Source organism: Crocodylus siamensis, chromosome 9, assembly GCF_052110815.1.
Source record: "Crocodylus siamensis isolate JL-2025a chromosome 9, ASM5211081v1, whole genome shotgun sequence".
Classification (NCBI taxonomy): Eukaryota; Metazoa; Chordata; order Crocodylia; family Crocodylidae; genus Crocodylus; species Crocodylus siamensis.
Window position 1 is genome coordinate 29,032,097 of NC_143403.1, and position 22,996 is coordinate 29,055,092.

The window sequence follows — 22,996 nt, forward strand, 5'->3', positions numbered from 1 at the left end:
CAAGGGTATAAAGTCTGTGAATGTAAATGAGATTTAGAGGAACAAGACCGAGATCTTTATTCTTGGCGTCCTTTATTTAAATCCCATTCCACATGAATCGTAACGGTGTCCCACCAGGAGCATCTCATCTATGACACTACAGTGATTGCCTGTACTAGTGGCTCCAAAAGGTGCTCTAATTTAAGCACTAACACAACTCATGTATCGGCATCTCTGCACTTCAAAATGATGCTTGAGTTAAAGCTCTTTCAATAAGCTTAAATTGAAGCACCTCTCTTCCTTTACATTGTTTCCTATTCTGTTACATAGTAAAGCTAAACCTTTAAAAAAAAAAAAAAAAGAAAATTGTTCACGCTACCCACAGACATCTTGTATTAAGTTGTGTCCTTAGCTTCTCTGGACAGCCCTGTCTCTTGTGGTTAACTCAGTAGTGCATATGTAGTGGAAAGTAGAAAGCAGTGTCTGAGTTCTTCAAATACTTTCAAAGTTGAGCAGCTCGCAGATCACATCAAGGACTTCTTTAAAAACCTTTAGTATTATGCTAGAAAAGATATGACTCGCTTACCTTGCATTTGTTAGAAGAAATAGACTAACAGCCAGAGACATTTCTTAAATCAAAGTGAAAGATATGTGGCAGCTGAAAGTGCCTACAGATCCATCTTTGTGCTATTGTTCTAACATCAGATAGGTATGATCATCTAATTCTTGTTGACTGTAAAAATTGTGCCTAATCAGCCTTGCTGGCAAGCATACTTAGAAGACAAATTGTGGAATGAAATGTTTATCTTCAGTGTTTTTTGTACAGAGCTCATTCTAGTACTGTAAATCAGAGTTGACTAATTTTTCAAATGGTAAAGCCATTCCTTATTCCCTTGATAGGAGTTAACTTTATGCTGTAGCTCAGGCACTGTTTGGAAATGTTGTATAAAGGATAGGTCACAATGTTATTTTATTTAACACCTAAGAACATCTTGATCATGTTGAGGTGAAGAAACCAGGCCTATTAACATTTTTTCCAGTTAAATCATTCTTTCCAACCAATATTTCAGAGCAACTACTGTTTGGACATCTGTGGAATGGATGTTAGGTACTCTCCTTTATATTTCTCTATCATTTACAGTTACCTTTTTGCATTTTTAAGAGAAACATATGTTTGATTTCTTTTTTTTAAACAGAAAAATTATTACAGAAATGTCTAACCCCCCCGGTACGCTTCTAATAAATCTGGCTAATTTATTAGTTTTTATTAGTTGAAATAGATGGCTTAAAATAGCTGTTAGTAACCCATAATAAAGGCATTTATATCATCATCCTTAGCATATTTTTATCTTTTCATGGTTTTTGTTTTGCAAGTTGCTATTTTAAGAGAAAGTACATGTTGGGAGATGGTATCTGAGAGAATAATCCAAAATATTTGGAGTTTTAAATTATAGAAATATAAGAAGTAAAGTGGTAGCAAGAACCAAGGTTTAGTTAATTTATCCTGGGATTCTGCATATAGTGCACATTCCAGTATCATATCTTCTCAATAAGCTATGGGCTCCTACACACATGCAGGAAGCCTGCTTTGATGTGCTGGAAATCCAGCGCATTGGGGCAGACTCACTTAATTGAGTCTGCTTGAGCACAGAAACTGACGCGCTCCAGCAGCCTTGTGCATCATGTGTATCAGCGTCATGGTGCATCTCCACTCTGACAAAATGGTTGCAGGGCACTTTGAAATACATTCAATTAGCTTTAGTTCAAAGCACTGCACTGTCACTTTTTCAATGTGGGGCTGCTGATACATGTGATACACAGGTGCTTTTAATTAGCACAGCTCGCTAATTAAAGTGCCCAGTGCCATGTCCAAGAGCATTTTACAATGATTACAAAACATGGTGAAAAAGCTGAAAGGATTTGTTGTTTACTTTATGGTTTGCCATTCTGACATCACCCAATGGCAAAGTGTAGGGCTGACAGACAGAATTTTAAGGTACTTCTCCCAATTGTGTTGGACTTGTGTAACCTTGGCAAGTCACTATGTCTGTTTTCCCATTTGGAAAATGGTACAATACGTAACTATTTTACATAAGCTTTTTTAGGCCTTTTGGTGAAAGATACCATATTCCATGCATGATTTTTCACCTACAAGTCAGCATTTATCAGCAGTTATTCTGCAGTGGTACTTGGATATTATCACTCTTTCTAGTTTATTGTACGCAGAAAGTAGCTTGATGGCTCATAAACAACATAACTTGAAAAGTTATTAAGTATTAATATTATTAACAATGACACCTGCAAATGCAGATTGTAAAATGCAGAAACTCCATTAGCCTAGAAGGAAAGATTCTTCCATTTAATTTTGTTGTTCTGCACTGTACTTTGGTTGTGGCCATCTTAATAGAAAAAATGTTAATAATGAGATTCTAAAGGTACCGTTTCCAGAGGTCTCCGAAGTGTTTTTTATGCAGTATTGCAAATTCCCCATTTAAAAAAAGTCTTTCAGAATGTGAATTTTAGTGCCCTCTTGGGGCCCTCCTCCTACCCATGGACATTTCTGTAATATCGTTCTTTGTTATCCTGAGTAGAGTTTGTTTTAATATGGAATTATCTCTTTTCAACTTTGGTTTCCTTAACGTGGAAAAAGAGTCCTGCAGAAGGACTGCAAACCTACTGCCTGATAACTGAAATCTGAACTTTATATCACTTAAGAAACGGAAACAGTTTAGCCTAATTTAGAATAATATATTGGTCTGCAGAGGAAGTGCATGCTGAACCCTGCTGTCTCAAGTACACAGTCAAGGGGTGTCTAATACAAAACGTGTTGGGTACATGCAATAAATCCACAATGCGTGGACATGAGCAAAGGGCCCCATCTGCTTTGCCCTAGAGCATGCTTAACTAGGGTTGTCATGGTCTTACTATTAAATTGGAATCTTTCCCCTAATCTTAGACTTAGATGCAACCAGATTTGCAAGCAGATTTACAATTTTCACTGATTTCCCTACTGTGACTTCAAAACATACTTAACAAAAATACATTCTGGACTTTTTCAAAGGGTGAATATTAACTTTTCCACAGCTGTTTCCCATAGATCAAATGGGCTTGAAGGTTAGGGGTTTACAGCAGCTTGAAGAAGAACTTGATGGCGTCCTTTTCTTTTCTTTTCTTTTTGAACAAATTATAGTTCAAGGAGTATCAAAAATTATTTGCATGAACCAGAAGTTAGGCGCACACATTGCAGGGGTTGGGCTGTGGTTAAAGATAAGTATTTAATAGAAACACTTCCACATGTATGTAGTGGCTCATTAAACTATTTATAGCCATTTAATCTGCCTATACTTCCACATATTAACTTGAACTGTTTGTGCTCTTTGGCATCGTGAGTGTGGTTTTTTTTCACCCTGTTCTTGCTTTCTCTACTCCACATTTGATCTAAATGCTTTATTCTTTGATTATTAGGAAGACTGTGAACCCCAGAAAGATACTTGTTGTTACCAAACTTTGATCATGTGTTTTGGCAAATCCTTGACATCTTGTTTAGTTCAGTCTCTTAATTCATTCTGGGTTTTGTTTGTGTGCACTTTTCTCATTTAAAACTAAATGTATTTCTTGATTGGGGCCAGATTATTCTTTTTGCGTTTTCCCATGGAGAAGATGAGAGATTTAAGGCCTGTCCCATTGGCCCAAGACTTTTTGGAGGAAGGAGACTGGACCTGTATGGTCAAGCTCATGTTTCTGCCACAAACTTCATTCCTCACAAGTAAAAATTAATTTTGCATATTAGTTATCAAGGACCTTATCATGTAAGCCCTTACTCGTTGTAGGAGCCTACTAGCACAGTAGTCTCAGTGAACTCAATAGGAGTTGAAAGGTCTCTGCACCTTCTAGAACTGGACAACGTTTGGCAGAGTAGTTTAATATGCCTCCCTGCCATGCTTTCTGGCTGACTTCAGACTAACACAGCTAGCTACCTTTATCTCTGTTTGTTTTCTAAGGTGCCTTTGGACACCTGTACACAATCATATGTGTAATTAATTTATTTCAATAAATCTTGTGTGGAATCGCCTGAGCCACAGTTTCTATAATGGGATGTGGATCAAGGTGGCAAGGAAGTCATTGAAAACTGGCAGGGAGAAAGTTCTGGAAATGGGAGACCAAGAAATCCATTAAAAATGGAGTTGCCAAATATATAGGTGTAAAGGAAATTATGCCTATTTCTCAGCACTGACTCTTTTCTGCTACAGATTCAGTGCGACTCTTGCAGGGGTAAGATCTGTCCCTATGGTCCCAATGCAGGACTACTATCTGAAATTGTTTACTGATAATTAATCATTTAGAGTTGAGCTGAAGAGTTATAGTTTCAGTTTTGCATATCTTATCAATCAGATCGTAGCTATGCAAAACTAAAACTGGTAGTGTTCCCATATGTATTGTATGTTATCTGAATATTGTAAGAAAGCTGTGGTGCACATGGCATGGGTGGTCAGGTAAAAAGGCAGCAGTTCTGGCTCACCTTTAACATGGTACAATAATTGGTATGTAATGTTCTGTTAAATAAATGGTATTGCTGCCAACTGTACAATGTCCCATTTAACAAGTGGTATTTTTTCCACATTATATAAAAAAAAGAAAATCTTTGAAGTAATCTTTTAAGAACTGGAATATATTTTTCAAATATCCTTTGAGACTTATGATCCATGAAGCTTCAACCATTTTTATACAATTACAGTTCTAGATGAATTATAAACTCTTAAATTAAAATTACAGGGTTCTTTCTAAAAGTCATAAAGGATTAGAGACAGTTGGAAGCAATTTCAAGAAGAGAGAGCTCTACACTGAAAGGGTTGCCAAGGGTTTGAATGAAGGTGCAAATCAAAATGTAATACTTTTAATGCTGTATGTGCTACAGTCTGCACTAAATTTAATTGTTACTGAATGGGGAAGAAAATATTTAAGCTATCTTCTCATTGTGCTGATTCTTCATATAGATGACTATTTTACTTTGCGACTCAAAATACAGACTTAAATTTTTCCAAGGCATTTGCAAGATTTGGCATTTTATCCTTTGACACTCTCTGTGGCAGGTTTTTTTTTTCCTTCTCTCTCCCCCCCCCCCCCAAGATATTTAGTGGATTTTTGTTTATTCTTTCCGTATCCCCACCAAAGTATTTTGTGTATTCTTTATGGATCCAGACTACTGTAACTGACTCTTCACCCATAATAGTCCTCCTCTTCTAGATCCAAGTCCTTATGAACAGAAGTTCCAAATGAAATCAAGTCAAATAATTTCCTTCTTTTTGCTTAAGCAGTGAACTCAGTTACCATTCAGAGCAGAAGGACCTAAGTTCTAGTCTTTTTATTCTCCTTGAACTGAATGGTTTAAGGTGATAATTTTGAAGTCAAAAGAGGTCATGTATGCATGACTAATGATGTCATGGTTTGCTGGGGGGTAGTTAGGAAAGCCAAGGCAGAGATGGAGCTAGGACTAGCTTCCCAGATTAAGGACAATAAGAAGTCCCTTTTTAAATACGTAGGGGGTAAAAAGAAGGTCCCGGGTAATGTGAGGCCCTTGCAGGACGCATTGGGAAACTTGGTCGTCACACCAGATGGCAAAGCTAACGTGTTTAACGATTTCTTTGCCTCCGTCTTCCTAAGTAGGGACCAGAACAGCCGCCTCCCTGATGGGCCCCCCTTGGGCCCCGGGGGAGGCACACCTGGGCCACGGGTTAGCGAGGATTTACTTAGGGAGCTTCTGCAGGGGTTGGACGTATTCAAGTCAGCCGGTCTGGATGATCTCCACCCTAGAGTTCTAAAGGAACTGGCCGAGGTCATTGCAAGTCCCCTGGCACAGCTTTACGAGCACTCGTGCTCTAGTGAGGTACTGGAGGACTGGAAGAGGGCCAGCGTGGTCCCCATCTTCAAAAAAGGCAGGAAGGAAGACCCGGGAAACTATAGGCCGGTTAGTCTTACCTCGATCCTAGACGAGCTGTTCGAGAAAATTATGCTGGCACACATCCAGGAGGGGACTGCATGCTTAGGGGCAAGCAACACGGGTTCATCAGTGGCAGGTCCTGTCAGACCAACCTGGTGGCCTTTCACGATCAGATCACCAGATCATTAAATGCAAGGGTAGCAGTGGATATAGTCTTCCTGGACTTCTGGAAGGCTTTTGACACTGCCTCTCACCCCATTCTCATTAAGAAAGTGGGGGGCTGTGGTGTAGACACCCACACAGTCAAATGGGTCGCCAACTGGCTGGAGGGCTGCACCCAGAGGGGTGGTAGTGGATGGGTCCTTCTCAACATGGAAGGACATGGGCAGTGGGGTTCCTTCTGCAGGGCTCTGTCCTTGGGCCCTCACTGTTCAACATTTTCATCAGTGATTTGGAGAAAGGGGTAAAAAGCACCCTATTCAAATTTGCTGATGACACTAAGATGTGGGGGGACGTGGGCACACTGGAAGGATGCAACAGGCTACAATCAGACCTAGACAGGTTACAGGGGTGGGCAGATGAGAATAAGATGAGTTTCACAGACAATTGCAAGGTACTGCACCTCGGGAGGAACAACCGGCACCATACCTACAGGTTAGGGAACTCCTCTTTTGTCAGCACAGAGGCGGAAAAGGATCTAGGGGTCATCACTGACTCCAAGATGAACATGGGCCGGCAGTGTGGGGAGGCAGTTAGGAAATGCATCTCGAGCAGGTCCAAAGAGGTGATCCTCCCCCTCTATGCGGCACTGGTCAGGCCGCGGTTGGAGTACTGCGTCCAGTTCTAGGCACCACACTTCAAGAGGGATGTCGACAGCATGGAGAGGGTCCAGAGGAGGGCCACTCATAAGATCAGGGGACAACAGGGCAGGCCCTATGAGGAGAGGCTACGTGACCTGAACCTTTTCAGCCTCCAAAAGAGAAGGCTGAGGGGGGATCTTGTGGCCTGTTATAAACTAGTCAGGGGGGATCAGCGGGCATTGGGGGAGTCACTGTTCCCCCGAGCACCGCCAGGAGTGACCAGGAATAACGGTCACAAGCTGGCAGAGGGTAGGTTTATGTTAGATATCAGGAGGTGCTACTTCACGGTCAGGGTGGCTAGGATCTGGAACCAACTTCCAAGAGAGGTGGTCCTGGCTCCTACCCTGGGGGTGTTTAAGAGGAGGTTGGATGAACATCTTGCTGGGGTTGTTTGACCCCAGTATTCTTTCCTGCCATGGCAGGGGGTCGGACTAGATGATCTGTTCAGGTCCCTTCCGACCCTAGAAACTATGAAACTATGAAATTAAAATGGTTCATTCCACAAATGTTATATACTAGTGATATTTAAGTAGCTTGTCAGTGGAATTATACAAAGTTATGTGGATATCCAGTTATGGGGTGGTTTTGTTTTGTTTTTCTCCCTTTTATGGTTGTGCATTATGTCCTCATGTTTTCTTCTGTTGTAGAACAACAGAAAAGTTAAAGGATAAAATCACCCACCTGTGTTTTTCCTGATATCCGTTATACTGAAACTTTTATAAAATCCAGTACAAGAAGAAAGCTTGTTTTTCCTTAGATTAAATGCATGTAATAAATCATATCCAGCTAAATTATTATTATTCATCATGCACATGTCAATTTGAGAACTTCAGAGTTCTTACAAAGTATAGTAAAAGTTTCAAAGCACATTTGTTTTCATTAATGGAGAAGGAGTAGCATATTAAGCTTCTACACACGGTGCATGCTACTATACACTAGGACATTGGATTTTATAAAATATGATCAGAAAAAATGCTCATGACCTAAATTTTCAAAAGTGACTAAGGAAACTCATTTTTCTGGGGGTATGCAAATTTGACACCATGAATGTGCTTCATATTTATGTGGTGGTGTGATGTTCCTTGATACTTTCAAACATCACATTGTCTTGATGGTTATTCAAGCTGATATCTTAGCTCAGTAGTTGTAATTGAAAATGTAGGCCTTTTCTTATTGAAAATAGCCCTTTCTTACACAGCTGAATAACCAGAGCCCTATTCCATCTTCCTTCTGCTGTGATCATCTTGCAGCTCTCTAGCTGTGGTCCCATCTTTTCATTTTGCTGGATGATCACTATGCCTTTCACATTTCAGTTATCTTGCAGTATTAGCAGTCGTGACTTACAGAACTATCTTTCAACTCTGATCTGACTTAAAGACTGTTGTGCATCTCTGATTCTTTCAGATGCATCATCCCAGATGTCTTGCTGCTAGCTCAAGCGTAGCAGGACAAAACCAGTACTTTTCATCATCTTAACTCCCTCCCCTTCCCTGCCTGCCTTCTTCATTGCTATTGAAAATAGCACTTTCTACTTTCTCGTACCCACGCTTATTACCTTGGGGTAATTTTTACTTCCAGCTCTTTCCCTCACATTCAGCTAACCTTACGCTATTTTAACAGCAACTTGCTCACCGTGTTTCTATTCATACTTCTGCTATCTCCTGTTTTTATTGCTCTAACTTGCATCTCCTTGATTTGTTGTTTCACATCTTGAAAAAGCAGTAGCCAAAACTGTCTTCCTTAGGTGTCTCACTCTTGCCCACCCAATCAAGTCTAGAATTTTTGTTCTTCCTTCCCTCCCAGGCTTTTTCCTAGGTTTTTATCTGTTCTTGTTCTCTTACTGCTCATCCACCTCCATCTTTCTTACTCTGTGTTGGTCAACACTTCCTTCATTTTCTCTGACTGTCTTTTTTGGGTCTTCTTTAATTGTTGAAATGAGAGCTCATCACATTGGTGCGTTAGGCTTATTCCATTTGTTTATTTTAAGTGCTTCTATAAACCTATTTTGCAGGGTCCAAACATTTCAAAATCAAAACCAATCTGATCTATAGGAATTCATAAAGAGTTCTAAATTATTTAAAAAAATATTTATTATACAATTTTTGTTCTATGGGAAATTTTAGAAGTATTTTTCCAGAATCATTTAAAAATGGTAATTCCCTTCAGGACAAGAATTCTGATGTTCACCCAACTATGGTTATTACTTATGTTAAACAAGTTGCAATATTTCTGGCTTGTCTTTTCTAGCCTTAGATATATTTTGTAAAACTTCTCTTATGGGGCATAGGAGGGAAGCCTCTTCTTTCTTATAAACTGAGAAATGTGAGAGAGAATTGAGTGATAGTCACTGGCAGACAGCAAATGCAGAATCTCATTGTATCACCCTTACAAGTTTCTAAAGCATGACTGCATTTTATCTCTCCCCTCTGGAGTATTTTAAGCTCCCTGACCCTGCTTTCCCCCTCCCCCCACCTCCAGATGAACAACCTTCCCCCTTTCCCCACCCCAACTTACTAAAAATAGCCTGGTGCCAAAGGGTATGGGGGGAGGAAAAATGCAGCCCTAAGGCTGGGGCTCTGGCCAGTGGCTGGGCTTTTGCAGCTTGCTGGGCTACACTGGAAACTGTACAGCAGTTCAGTTTAATCTGTCTCGCCAGACCCAATCTAAGTTAGACTACCTCTGAGGTAGGGTTAATTTAGAGTGGGTCAGTCATTTTTAGAATGATCTAACCTTCATGAACTTGTGTACAATTAGCACTTAGATTGACCTCACTAGGGATCTAAGGGTGCAGGCAGAAGTTACAATTTTTGCCTGATCTGGCCACAGACAGCATTTTTTTAGCTGTGACCAGACAAGTACACAGCTCCAGACAGCTTAAAAAATGGTGGATTGGTTGAAAATCTGATCCTTCATTGGATGAAGTATCAGATAAAGACATTTCAAAATGTAGCCTCTTTTGTAACTTGTGTCTGCCAGAGCTTCCAATCTCTTACTGTTTTACAAAGGAGGAGGAGGGGAAAGGAAGTGAAGGGAGTTCAGTCAGGGTGGTTTTTGGCCCCCTGGAGGGTGGGGCAGGTATATTGGAGCCTCCCTAAGGTGTGGAGGCTTCAATTCACCCAGGCCACCCTTCAATACCAGCTGGGGAGCCCCAAGAATGAACTGCCTGTGCTGCCCTTTACCCCCTCCCGTTCTGAAAACAGTGAGCACTGGCTGACAGCTGTGGCCATTGCTAAGGGAACCTGGCTGGCAACTAGACTGCCCACCCCCCTGGAGCCAACAGTGAACTTCTGTTTGTTCTGGGATAACGCTATAACTCAGAAAGCTTTGCAGAAATTGTTCTGAGTTACAGCTGAGAGCTGCACTTCTGTCTGCACTCTAAGCGTAAGGTCTGCACCTGGGAGAATTAAGTTAGATCGGGTGAAAATTTTGAATGTGATCTCACCTCCCCAAATGTCTGTACCTAGCCTTAATGTGCATTTGCCATTTTTTTTCTATCTTCTTACCTTCCTCTTTTAAGCACTTGAGATCTGCAAGTGAAGATAAATATAAAAGATCCAAGGCTATGGACAAATGTAATTTTAGCTTGTTTAAGAGAGGTCAGGGAAGCTGCTGCTCAGCATCATGCATTAGCTGTTATGTGTGCATAGTACCTGTACTGATATCAGTTAACTATATTGCCCAACTTCATTCTTAAATAAAGCAGGATTAAAGTTGGAGAAATTTTCCTACACTTGCATTTGCATAGAATCATGTAGACTTAACAGTTGGATTGTAAAAGCTTATTTTCAGTATCTTTTGATATACTTTTGATACTTATTCAGTATCTTTTGATAGTTATTATATCTGTCTGTACCCAGAGGAGTAATATTATTTAAAAGCTATGTGTTATAAAACAAGGTTCTTTATTTTCTATTCAAAATATGTGGTGTACATTATCTTGCACTTAAATATGGCAGGGATAAATTTTCTCTTTAATATAGTTTTCTCCATAGAGAGAAATTGATTGTATTTTGCAATCTATCCCCAGATGATCTCAATATGACACATCAGCACTGTGTGTTGGCTGGCTGGCCACCTCGGTTCAGCTCTACTCACAGAGTGGCAGAGGTGAGTAGGAGGGAGAAACTTGTTTTGATTTTTGTTCCTTGGTACTATTAGTAGTGCCAGACATTGTGAATATAGGATCACAGTGTTGTTTTAAACTATGATTCACAGTTTTACTGGTGACTTAGACTTTTCCAGGGAACTTTATGTGCTATACTTGAGTCTAGTCCTGAAAGATGTCTCATTGATTTTTTTTATGGGACTAGGTACACTTTCTTTGTTTATGAGCAAAGAAGTTTGAGATTATGCCTACCTAACCTCTCCAACAACTTCTGTACTATATTTCACCAACTTGTTAAATACATGCAAAAAATTTTAATCACATTAAAAAAAAATTTTTAATCTTTGTTTACCTTTGGCTACCTCAGCTCCAATATAAGGGTTGTTTTAGTAACAGAGGTGGGAGGGAGATATGTTCAAAATGCATCCCCAGGAGGCAGAGCAACTGAGTGTAGCCATGAGACTGTTTTTAGTTGGAGCCAACAATTCCTCTAGGACTGGACATGAAAATAGAGAGGTGGCACAAAGCCCGTAGTCTGAACTTTGCCCTGACATACCACGGCCCATTCACAGGAAAAGTGTTAGTAGGTGCTCTTTATTAGCTTTAATTCTTTAGCTACTCCTAACTCTCATAACTATGAATTTAAAGGAGCATAGAGATATTTTATTTATCTCTGTGAGTGTGGATTTTATTTATTTTTTTAATTTTGTCTGTTGTTATCAGACATTTTCTTTCTATGGTAAGCAAAAAGAAAGGGATTGAGGGAGAAAAAATAGATTATGTACTGAAACAATTATTTAAAAAAATAATTTTTGTTTGTCGTAGCAAGGCAAAAAGGCATTATTATTGCATGTGTGTGTATGAGAGAACAAGAAGTATGCAAATTAGTGTTGATTAATTTTTCCCTGTTAGCTCGTATTTGTAGTTATTGTAGAGAAAATTAGTGATGAAACTAGTAAATAGAGTTGATATTTATATATAAAAACATATATAAACCAGAAAATAAAGAATTACAACTTAAACATGATATCTTAATATTTCTTACTTTAAGCAATTGGTGGTCTAAAGATATGTCTGATTTCTCAGTCATGTTGGAGCATTACATCTTTCAAAACAAACCCTGGCGATTAGAGCTGAGCTTTGGTATAAAACTGTAACACAATGTGCATTATACTGCATGTGTGAAGAAAACGGTTCTTTATTTTCCTTTGCAGAAAAAATGAGCTCTCTGACCTAGTACTCCCACCACTGTGTTGTTCTGACATTAAAATGCACATTTATTGCCACAATTTGAAAAGCTTCCCCTTTAGATGTTTGTACTTTTGTTTTTATAAACCTTTGTGACCTCATATTGTATAGTAGGGAAGTTCTAATACAAAGAATTATGAGACCAGGGGGTCTCTATTCAAGGCTATTCCTGGGGATCTAGCTAAAGTTATAAATATTTAACTGAAAATAATTATGATGTAGACATATCCTTTTCTTTTGTGTCACAAGGATATTTACATGTTCCTTCAGCACTGAGGGAAGTTATGTTCATAAAAAAACAAATTAAAGAGGTAACAATCAAACCTATACAGTTCTTGTTTTCTCCATTTAATATATTCCCTTTTCACGCTCTGTGTGGAATTCATATTCCATCTTAATAGAACCATGTACTAGAGAGGATGTGATCAATTGTTAAATGCTCTAGAAGACTAATCTGTTTGTCAAGGGGGAGGAGGAAAAAGAATATTGGCCATTTTCAAAAGTCTTTGATTGTTTTAGCTTACAGATTTTTATCACAATGATTAATTTCCTCCCAAATCTTTACTTTTGAGACTTAACTGTATCTTTTAATGAGTTATACTTTTTAAAATATAAATGGTATTGATGTTGTGGGGTATAACAAGTATAAGATTTCTTACTTTGTTTCTCTTGCTGTATAAAAAATGTTTATTGTGATTCAGTGGCTGACACTGAAAATTATTTTCTGTTTGCATTAAACATTACTGCTTCCAAATGACCTATAAATTTATATTTTTTTCATTTTGCTTTTACAGTGCTCAAGAGGGACCCTGGAGTACATTTTTAGGCAGTGTGAGACAGCACTGCAGAATTTACAAGCTGAATCTGAATCAGTGGCTTTATCTTTGAAATCACTGGAAGTCACGATTGTAAAGGAAGTAGAAGGAATTCATAATGAGGTGAGGGGCAGGTTTACAGTGGAAGCCCTGCAGACTAGGTGAAGCCTTATTTCTTGATGTGGGAAGCAGGTGTGGTGCTAACATGAATGGAAGTTAAGGCTATTCAACAACTTGCAGAATGTCATACTAAACTCTTTGAGTATCATTGACTCTTGTTTTTGGGTGTGTCGATTGGGATAAATGTAAAGTTGGTGCTCTTTGTTCTGAGTAGGAGGACTTTTTCACTTGGATCCCTCTGCTGGTTAATTCAAAGAATAACTTGAGCCAGATCAGTCTCATTGTGCCCAATTTTATTAATTTCTCCTTTTCTGTTCTACTCTACTAAAAAGGAGAAAATAGCTAAATTAAAGAAAAAGAGCAAGTCTGACATTTGCATGTTTAGCTGTTTCTCAAACAATGAAGTAGCATCCCGTCATTTCCAAAAAGACCCATGTGATCACAGTGATGGGAGAGAGAATCTACTTTACAGTTTTCTTTAATAAGAAAAGGTGTAAGAAATCTATTTCTTAGGAATAATAATAATATAGCTCAGATTCCTGATCCCGTGTGGAGGATCCTGCAGGTGAATAGCTGCATGTGTTTGGAATCTGAAGTCCAAAGAGCTCTGAAAAGTTGTTTGTTCAGGTTAAGCGCCTTAGCAAATGCACATATTTAGCAAAACAATGTGGATTCTACCTGTTAAGATGGATAGAAAATAGCAGTGCCCTGTTTAGAGAGAAATACAAAATATTGTGGTATCTTTGAAAATGTTGTTCTAATACTCTTTGTCAGTGGGAAGAGTTGCAATATGACACACATCATTAGGCCTTTTTAGGAAATTGGCAAAAGTTTGCACTCTTTTTGTGAAAATGGCAGTTCCTTCTGAGAAGCTGAGTTAAACTTTCATAAAATTTCATCTGAAAACTGCCACAAAGAATACTGTCCACAGTGTTTTTTAAGGTCTTCAAAATGACAGACTGACATGTTTGTTGTTTTGCTGTCCAAAGAGCTGTCTTTGGTTGCAACTTCTGATGATTTTGACACACGACATGAGTAGTGAACATTATAGGAAAAATAGGTAATGCTTCATAGTTAATATAAAACAATATAACATTATTTTACCAATTTGTGCTTTCATTTTCAGTGGTACCTCACAGTGCTGTTGTATTCATAGATTTTAAAGTAGTCAGGATTCCTACTGGTGTAACGGGGTTTGTTTGACCCACTGGGACAAGCATGGTGTTTAATTTTCACATACAGTATAGTGATGTATTTACAACAGTCTTCGAGGATTTGTTTTTTAAAGTTCATACAACAGAATATGTATTTACTGAGTAATAGAACAAACTCACAATCTTCATGAAACTTTGAGGAACAAGTATTTGGCTACTGTGGCACATTTGACAAAAATGGCAAAATAATCTCTTTTCTCTTAGTTTTAATCCAAACAGTTTTTGGCCTATTTTAAAGCTGGCTAGTATTTGCAGTGCTTTACAAAATATTAATTGTGCTTAGGAGTAAGACTGTAGACGTACGTTGTTTGCATAGCTAGGCCTGTTCAGAGCCAGCCTAAATTTGCACAGCTTTTTTAAAAGATGTATACTATTTACATCATGTGGGGGATCTGGGCCTTTGCATTTACCTAGGTAATATTGCTTTGTGTTGTTTCCTGTTACACATATGATATATGCTGTATCCTGTATATACTATATATACACTGTAGCAGAATTTTCTGGTTAGCCTATATGCATTGCACACTTAAGAGTCAATAAACATTGGATCCATATTCCACATGAAAAGAGGATAACCACCCGCCCTCTTTCATAATTTTCAAGGTCATCCCTTTGTTCAAGGGATTAATTCCATATGTCAGAGTACTATTTTAGACATTGTTCTTTTTACCACACAAGTAGGCAAGTTATCTGTGGTTACATTGTGGTAGATGCACTTTTTTTTGTTGCTTATCAAAGTTAACTGGAAACATAGATGTTTGAGAGAATAATACAAGCCTTTTCTTTTGCAAATAGAAACTTCTTCACTTTTTATACTAGATATGAGTGGATTTCTGCAGTTTCCTGGCCCAGCACAACATGTAGGTTGTTACAATGTAAGATGTGTATAGGAAAAAAACACAACTCTGTCCCCATGTATCTTTGCTAATGGGCAGTTTACTTGCTGGTTACTTGCTAGGCCTCCCCAGAAGAATTGTAACTTCATCTCTGTTATGGGTATGACTTGAATTGATTTTAAAATCCATATATGCTACTTGAATTATTTCTGATTCACAGGAGTAATGTTGCCTTGTTTTACTTTTAAATACTACTGTAAAGCAGTACTTTAGAGACAATAGTTTAAATAGCAATTACTAGCTTTTAGGACTTTTTCTAAATTTTCTCTTTATATTGATGACACTTATCAATACTAGATATCAGATGACAGTAACTCAGATGAAGTCATCATGGAGCTCTTAGGCACTAGAGATATATATCTTACAGCTGAACATATAGGCTTACACTCATTGCTAAAATTAAATCATTGCATTGAATATCTTGATACAAGATCCCACTGTTAGAGAAAATGCAGTGTTAACCTTAGGTTGCATCTCTGATGGATAATATAGTAGATGTTAGATTTCTTTGGACTTGAAGTTCCCTGGGTGTCATAGTGCCTTTCATTAAAATAGATTCTAGGTCTGTATTTCGCGTTATTGCAAAGTACATTGTGACTTGGATTTGTCCACACAGCCATTTTACTCCCAGCATGTAGCTTAGAATTATAAATAATGGCACCCTCAATTAGGAGTATCTGCTGATGATTTTTCAAAGCAGTACATAGGGAAGTCTGTCTTAACTCCAGAACAAATAGTACGGTGACAAGTGTATCTGTGAGCAACGTATAATATTGAGAATAGAAGTAATTACCTGAACAATTGTGGGATATAGTATCCTAACAGTAATGCATAGTGTTACAGATTGAATTAAGTCATCCCTTTAAGCAAACAGGTGATTGTTTGGTCAGTAGTAATTTATACTGAAATAAATGGCCTGGCAGAGCTGACTGAGTGCTGAGTTGTTCACCATACTGACGTAGCTCTTGACTTCCAAAAGTATGTACAACTACTCAGTGCATCTAAAATGGAGCTGTAAGAGAACTGGGGAAAAGCCACTGTTAAGTAAATACCTTTTGGGGGGCGGGGAAAGAAAAACCAACAATATTGCCAGGCAGATTATTTAAACAATAATGGATATAATATTCTAAAAACTTATACCAACATACAGTCTCACCCTTTCTCCCCTACCCCCATCTTTTGCATTTCAGATGAGCACAGAAATTCCATTGTTTTGAGTGATCTGGAGCTACAATAACAGGTTTTTGTTAGGGTGAGATGATTTCAGAATTGCTTTGAGGGCTTGCTGGATTGGGCAGAGAGTGGGAGCAGTCCCACAGATTTTTTTTTGTGATCAGAGGTTTTTTTTAGGATCAGGCCCCATATGAAAAGCATTTCGGAAGAATGCACATGAGTACTTAAATTGACATAATCAAAGGTATTGGCTTCACTTATTTTTGGTTTAGTCCTTTGATTAGAAGATTTGAAGTTAAGGTTGAATTCTTTGATCTAACTCTAGTCAGGGTGCAGTTACTCTTGCATATCTCAAATCCTTCCCAATGGCAAAAGTAGTTTGAGTTTAGCTCTCAGTGTATTGTGATGTAAAAAAAAGCCTCAGCTAGCTAAATTGAAAGAGTTTATTGTTGTTAAACTCTCAGGTCACTGCTGAGAAGCCTGGTGATGTACACAGCAAAAGGAAGGTTAATGCGTGTTTTAGCACATCACAGTGAAATGACAGCACAGTTGGTTGGCTGGCTAGTACAAAAGAGAGAAAATATAGATCACCTACATAGATGGCATTTAATAACCAATCCCTTTAAATAATTGACTGAGGAGCCACTAGCTCACAAAATGTCAAATGGTGCTGTTGGCCTTTTACTACCCACTATTGACTATAAACCTAAAATTGGCCTTAAATCATTGTTTAAAGGACAACCTGAAGATGAGTTGATGTTAGACATATGAGGTCTCATTCTGATCTCATTTTTATTGGTGGAAATCATCAGTGAAAACACTCATCAAAATAAGTTCTAAAGTATTCTCTCTCTCTATATCTATCTATCTATCTATCTATCTATATAGATAGATATATATACATACACTAAATGGCAAACAGGAAAAATATATATTTTGCCTGTTTGCCATTTAGTTACCCACAGTGCTTGGGTCTCCAGTGTAAAACTGATGTTAGAGAAAGTAGCCAAAGATGAAGCACAGCAACTGTTAACCTGAGTTCAGATCTTGATTTGTGAATAGTCTCCTCCCTCAACTAATCCAGATAGATCTAGAATGGCTGGCTCTTTGTTTCTATTTCTCTTGAAATACTGAGACTTAAAATGAACTCCTTCTCTAGGAATGGTTGTATTCATCTGTTTGCCTTATTTATTCACTTTATTCTAGGGTCTTTTATAAACATAATGATTTATATAACAGGTCTTGCTGTTGTACTGCATATATTTGCCTCTACTTCATTTAAACCTGTCTGAGTCTGATACTTTTTTGTTCTGCTATGCATTCTGCTATTCATAGAAAGGGCAGGAAGTAGGAAGGTAAGTTGAGATATCTCTGTAACTTTGTTTGATCCAAGAATAGATGGTAAAGAGGTGCTTTATTTTAATAAAGGGAAGAAAAGGAGAGGCTTGGAATATAAAATGTAGGGGCTTCTGGAAAGCAGCCAGTAGTTATCTGTCTCTGGTTTTTCTCCATGATTATGGATGTGAGGTGATGTGAACTATTATGTATTAAGGAAGAAAAAGGGGTTTTCATTCACAGGATTCCAAAACCTGGTCTGTTTACAAAAAAGGTTTTTCTTTTACAAAAACAAAATATTTTATATCTAGCTAGGCAAAGGCATAAAGATGTAATGTGTGTGTCACACTGACTACCTTTGCAGTCAGTCTCCTGGCCATTGGTTCCTGTGTTGGAAACCAAATAATGCTGCATGCCTGGACTGTTTCACCAAGATCATGTGTCAGGCAGCTTGATGACTAACTTAGTGGGTAAAACAATGATTGACTTTTAACCCTTTTTTAACTCTATAGAGAGGCTAAGTTGAGACATGAGACGAAATGAATTCGGGACTCAGTTTGAGAGCTCTTGTGAACAGTAGTCCACATCATTAAATAAACACATATGTCACAATTTGGCATGGTTGGTACACTGAGCTCTAAAGAGACATGTTATTCCTGCACAAAATTAACTAGTTTACTACTAAACTTTATCTCAAACCTAGAGAACACAGCACTTCTATGTCATAAGCCACTAAGCACTGTGGAGCTACTTGCAACATTCATGCTGGGAGAGTAAATGTGAGGCCTCAATTTCCATTACTGCCAAGAAGCATCTAAAATGTAACCAAGGTGCCAAGATTTAAATGAGATTGAATTTACATAGATCAAGCAGACAAATCAATATAATTAGTCAAAATTCAGATTGACTAAATTCACATTCTTGTCACAATGGGCCATATTGTAACATCGATTTTTTTTTAAGCAGAACTCTTCATTGATTAATGGCCCTCTATGATTTATTTCCTGAAACATTATGGTTGCCACGCTTTATAGGTTACAGCCTTTTTATTGAAAGAGGCCAGCAAGAAATAAAAGCCCACATATGTACACAACCCTGGGCTGAATTTTCAGAGGTGTTGGGCACAAAGTGTTTAAAGTCAGTGAAAGCTGTAGAAGCTCAACACACCTGAAAATTAATCCCAGAGAAGCTTGACAAAATAAGTCTTGACGCTTCATATATGGCTAATTCTGTAAGAGCAATAAACTTCACTTGAACTTTATTAAGAAAGACGTGTTGTTAAACCTGTATACTAAGGAAATCTGAGCTAGGCTTGCAGCTTTCCTCTCAAAACATTTAAGATTTACTTCTGTTAACTAATGTCTTCTAATCCTGTTGATGTCTTTTTTCTCCAATAGAGTTATTTTAATATTGTCTGTATAGTTTTGTTGTTTAAACAGCTTTTATTGAAATCAGTTACACATATCAAAGCAATAGCACCAATGAAAACACTTTCAGACTTTAGTAACTGCTTCTCTTTATCCTTGGAGAAAGGTGTTCTTAGGTGAAGTCTTTAAACCATTTTCATTATTGTTTCCTTTACAAGTACCCTTTGTTTGCCACACAGTTCAGTAGTGGAAAACAAAACAAAAATTCTTTGTGGTAACAGGTGAAGATTAAAGTGGTTTTGAGTCTGTGAAACATAACTACCATAACAAAGATAAATACAAAATTCTAAATGACTAGGACTGTAAATCACTATAAAAATGTGATTTACAGAGTAGATGAATGGAAGGACTAAGCTTGAAAATTTATGAGTAGGCTATGTGGTCTTCACATTTTATAACTATGATGTTGTTCTCCTAAAGGTAATGTGCAAGTATGATATTTAAGAACAACCCATTGCAGGCAGGTTTTCTGTTTTCTGTTGTAATGCGTCAAAGGTGCAAGGTTATATAGCATGCAACTTAGCTGTTTTTTCCCCTTTCGGATAAAGATTTCTTGTGGTTTGTCAGACCCTCTAATGTCTGATATCACTGGTGTTAGAACTGTTTCGGAAACTCTGCTAGTGACACTACATTTGTATTTTGCTACAACACGGCTTTATAAGTGTATCATGAAAATGCTTTAATTATTGTAAACAGAAATGTGCCTAGCAAATCGAAAGAAAAAAAAGCTTAAATTCTCAAGTTTAACAAAAAAAATTCTTTAAAGAATTTCAAATTCACTTTTGATACGGAAATGTTCTCGTATCTGACTTCCTCAAGGCTGCCTGCATGATCCATTATAGTTTTATGGTACTGGATTTGCTAACGTAAGAGTCAGAAAAGTATCCAAAATGTGTGACTTCAGTGATGCAGTAAGCGGAGAGGTTTCTTTTTAACTCGAGCTATGTGCATTCTTCTGCACAGCTGCTATAAGAAGTTGGGGGCTTGTTTTATGTGAATGAAGATCTAATAGAAGGTAGCAAACTCATCCACTCACTGCAGCAGTAAATGATAGACCCCCTAAGTCAGGGAAATTGGATTTAGGAATAATGTATTTTATTTTAGATCTCTTTCAAATACAGTGCAGCTAAGTACTGATCCAGTTTTTGTTCATGTCTTTGAAATGATCTTGTGGTCTCAGTTCAGGTATCTATATCATGAAAACCACCAACACAAGAAGCAGGCTTGAATAAACAGTCTTCCTCTGGTAATTTATCAAAACAGCTAATGTGAGAGCTTAGGGACAGGAATTACACATAACCTAGTATAAGTGATCAGAAACTCGTTCAAATCTGTGACACAACAGAAGTTCAGTGCACATAAACTGCTTTTAAAATGCCTCAAACTAGTTTAAGATAAATCTAGGTGGATGTCATATCAGACTTAACTGATTTAGGTTAAATTGGTTTATTGAACTTCTGTCCCAGATCCCCTCCAGATTCAAGTTCAGTCCTCTAGCATACCAGGATGCTTTGCACCTCCCCTGCAAAATCCCCCTCACAGGGTGAGCAAGCTGCCTTGACCCAAGCTGTCTGCTCCAGCTGAGCAGGCAGGTGTGCTCTAGGACCCCCTGGCTTCTTGCCTGAGGCCCTGCAGGCATGTGGCTATCTGTACTTGGCCATATAGTCTAACAAGAACTGGACTAGTTTCTCACCTGTAATGGGTGTCACAATATCTCATGGTTTATGCCTTTGCAATCTCTGCTGTACCTGTTCAGAGGTAAAGGTGTCTAGTGTTGTCAGATGATTTTTCTTCATAATTGAGAGAGGCTTAATCCAAAATCAAGTATAGTCAGTCTATGGTTATGTATTGACTTTTGGTGATCTTTGGCTCAGACCGTAAATTCACATGCAAAAATATAGAAAGCTGCAGTGTATATACATAAAATTACATTTGGAGGCTGTTTGTTATTGCAAAAACTCTCATTTTCCTTGTCCTATAAGTAGCAACACAAATATGAACAGATTTGCAGTAATTCCAAATAATAAACACAGATTATTTATGTTATTGCCTATATATATTCTGTTTTTCAGGTTGAATTTGAATGGCTTAGGCAGTTTTGGTTTCAGGGCAAACGCTATAGGAAGTGCACTGATTGGTGGTTTGAACCTATGGCTAAACTGGAAGAATTTTGGAAAAAGATGGAGATTATGGTAAGTACCAATATCAATAATTAGATTCTAAAAGTTTTAGAATAATTCTGCAGACACATTGTTAGCTCTGCACACATTGCAAGCATGCAGTAGAATCAGGCTTTACATTTTCAGCATTTCTGGATTTTATATAATGCCAGTCCTTTCTCTTTTGACTATCAAAGCAAGAAAAGAAATAATAAACCACAATGAGGAAAACTTAAAAAAAAAAAAAAAAAAAAAAGGTAAAGATTTTCTTGTCATCTGTTTGTAGTACTGTAAAATATATGGTTACCATACTGGGATATTACAGCACACTGTCTAGCAGTGTGTCCTCACTGGGAGTTTTCAGCACCGTCCCCATCATTCTGCCAGTGAGAGCAAGAGTGCTTGGGGAGATATCAGAGGTTAAATGATCTGGAGGTTAAAACAGCTATATGCAATCTACACCAGCGCATGCTGTGGCTAGCACCATTTGCACCAACAGCTGGGCAAATACAAAGCTAACTAGTATCTTAAACAATATTAGTTATGTGACTAAGATCCCTGTATCCTCCTTTTAAATAGATATCCCTATCTTTATCTACACTGGGGATTTGTCAACCATTTGTGTAACTGTTGATGTTACACATCAATAGTTGACTCATTTGCGGCAGTCACATGTACTTAGGAGGAGACCCTGTTTTTGAAATATAACTGTCCATTTTGAGAATAGTTTCTTCCTTTACCAGCAACAGCAGATGCAGCATAAATGGGTATCTCAAACTGAGAAGTTTTTGCTTGCTGGAACTTGTTCTATATTGAAAGGTTTTCTTGAAACAGCAAGCATCTCAAACTTGAACTACTGGTGTAGTTACATCAGTGCAGTCTGCTTGTGGAAGCTTTTAGCAATATACTATTATTGCATTTTCATTGGTATAGCTTATTCCAGACCCCTAAGCAAAAGAAACTCTACTGGCAGAAACATCTTCTTGCTGATATAATGGCATCTATAGTAGGGGCTTTTGTCTGCTCAGCTGTGTTGGTTACAGATCGTGTCTCATTGCATTCCTGACCAAACAGAGCTGTGCTGGCAAGAAACTGTAGTATAGATAAAAACCCTGAACATCTGTTGAAGTAGCTGATTGATTTTAATAGTATTGAATTTGGGTCTATCCTTGAGAGATTTGAAATCCCAATGACTCATTTGCAGCAGTCACATGTACTTAGGAGGAGACCCTGTGTTTGAAATATAACTTTCCATTTTGAGAATAGTTTCTTCCTTTACCAGCAACAGCAGATACAGCATAAATGGGTTTCTCAACCTGAGAAGTTTTTGCTTGCTGGAACTTGTTCTATATTGAAAGGTTTTCTTGAAACATCAAGCAACTCAAGCTTGAAAAACTGCAGAAAACTGGAATTTAGATGTTTGCAACATTAGGTACTATGAAAAATCAGCAAACCTTGGACTTAAATCTTTTCCTTTTTTTTTTTTTTTTTTATAACTAGTTTATTTTTAATGCATTTATGTCTCATTTTTATTTCCCACATGCATACACAGTCCACTAGTGTTTTTGTATCTTAAATAACTTATCGTTTAAAAAAAAAAAGTTTTTTTCAGTTTGTTTTTCTTTCCAATAACAATCTATCTCCAAGACTTAATGAGGCAGAGGCAAGGACATTTGATTATTGTTTTATATCCATTGTGTGTTGAGAACATGGAAAAACAGCAAACT

General features: G+C 37.8%; 1 protein-coding gene across 8 annotated transcripts in view; it reads left to right on the plus strand.

Annotated features, from left to right (window-relative positions):
- The window catches only part of FTO (FTO alpha-ketoglutarate dependent dioxygenase), a 437,735-nt gene that overhangs the window by 126,320 nt on the left and 288,419 nt on the right, over positions 1 to 22,996 (plus strand). For all 8 annotated transcript variants that reach the window (XM_090063582.1, XM_090063584.1, XM_090063581.1 and 5 more), the window contains 3 exons: positions 10,805 to 10,884; positions 12,925 to 13,068; positions 21,183 to 21,302. In XM_090063582.1, coding sequence (XP_089919708.1) covers positions 10,805 to 10,884; positions 12,925 to 13,068; positions 21,183 to 21,302 — 344 coding nt within the window. The remainder of the gene's footprint in view (positions 1 to 10,804; positions 10,885 to 12,924; positions 13,069 to 21,182; positions 21,303 to 22,996) is intronic.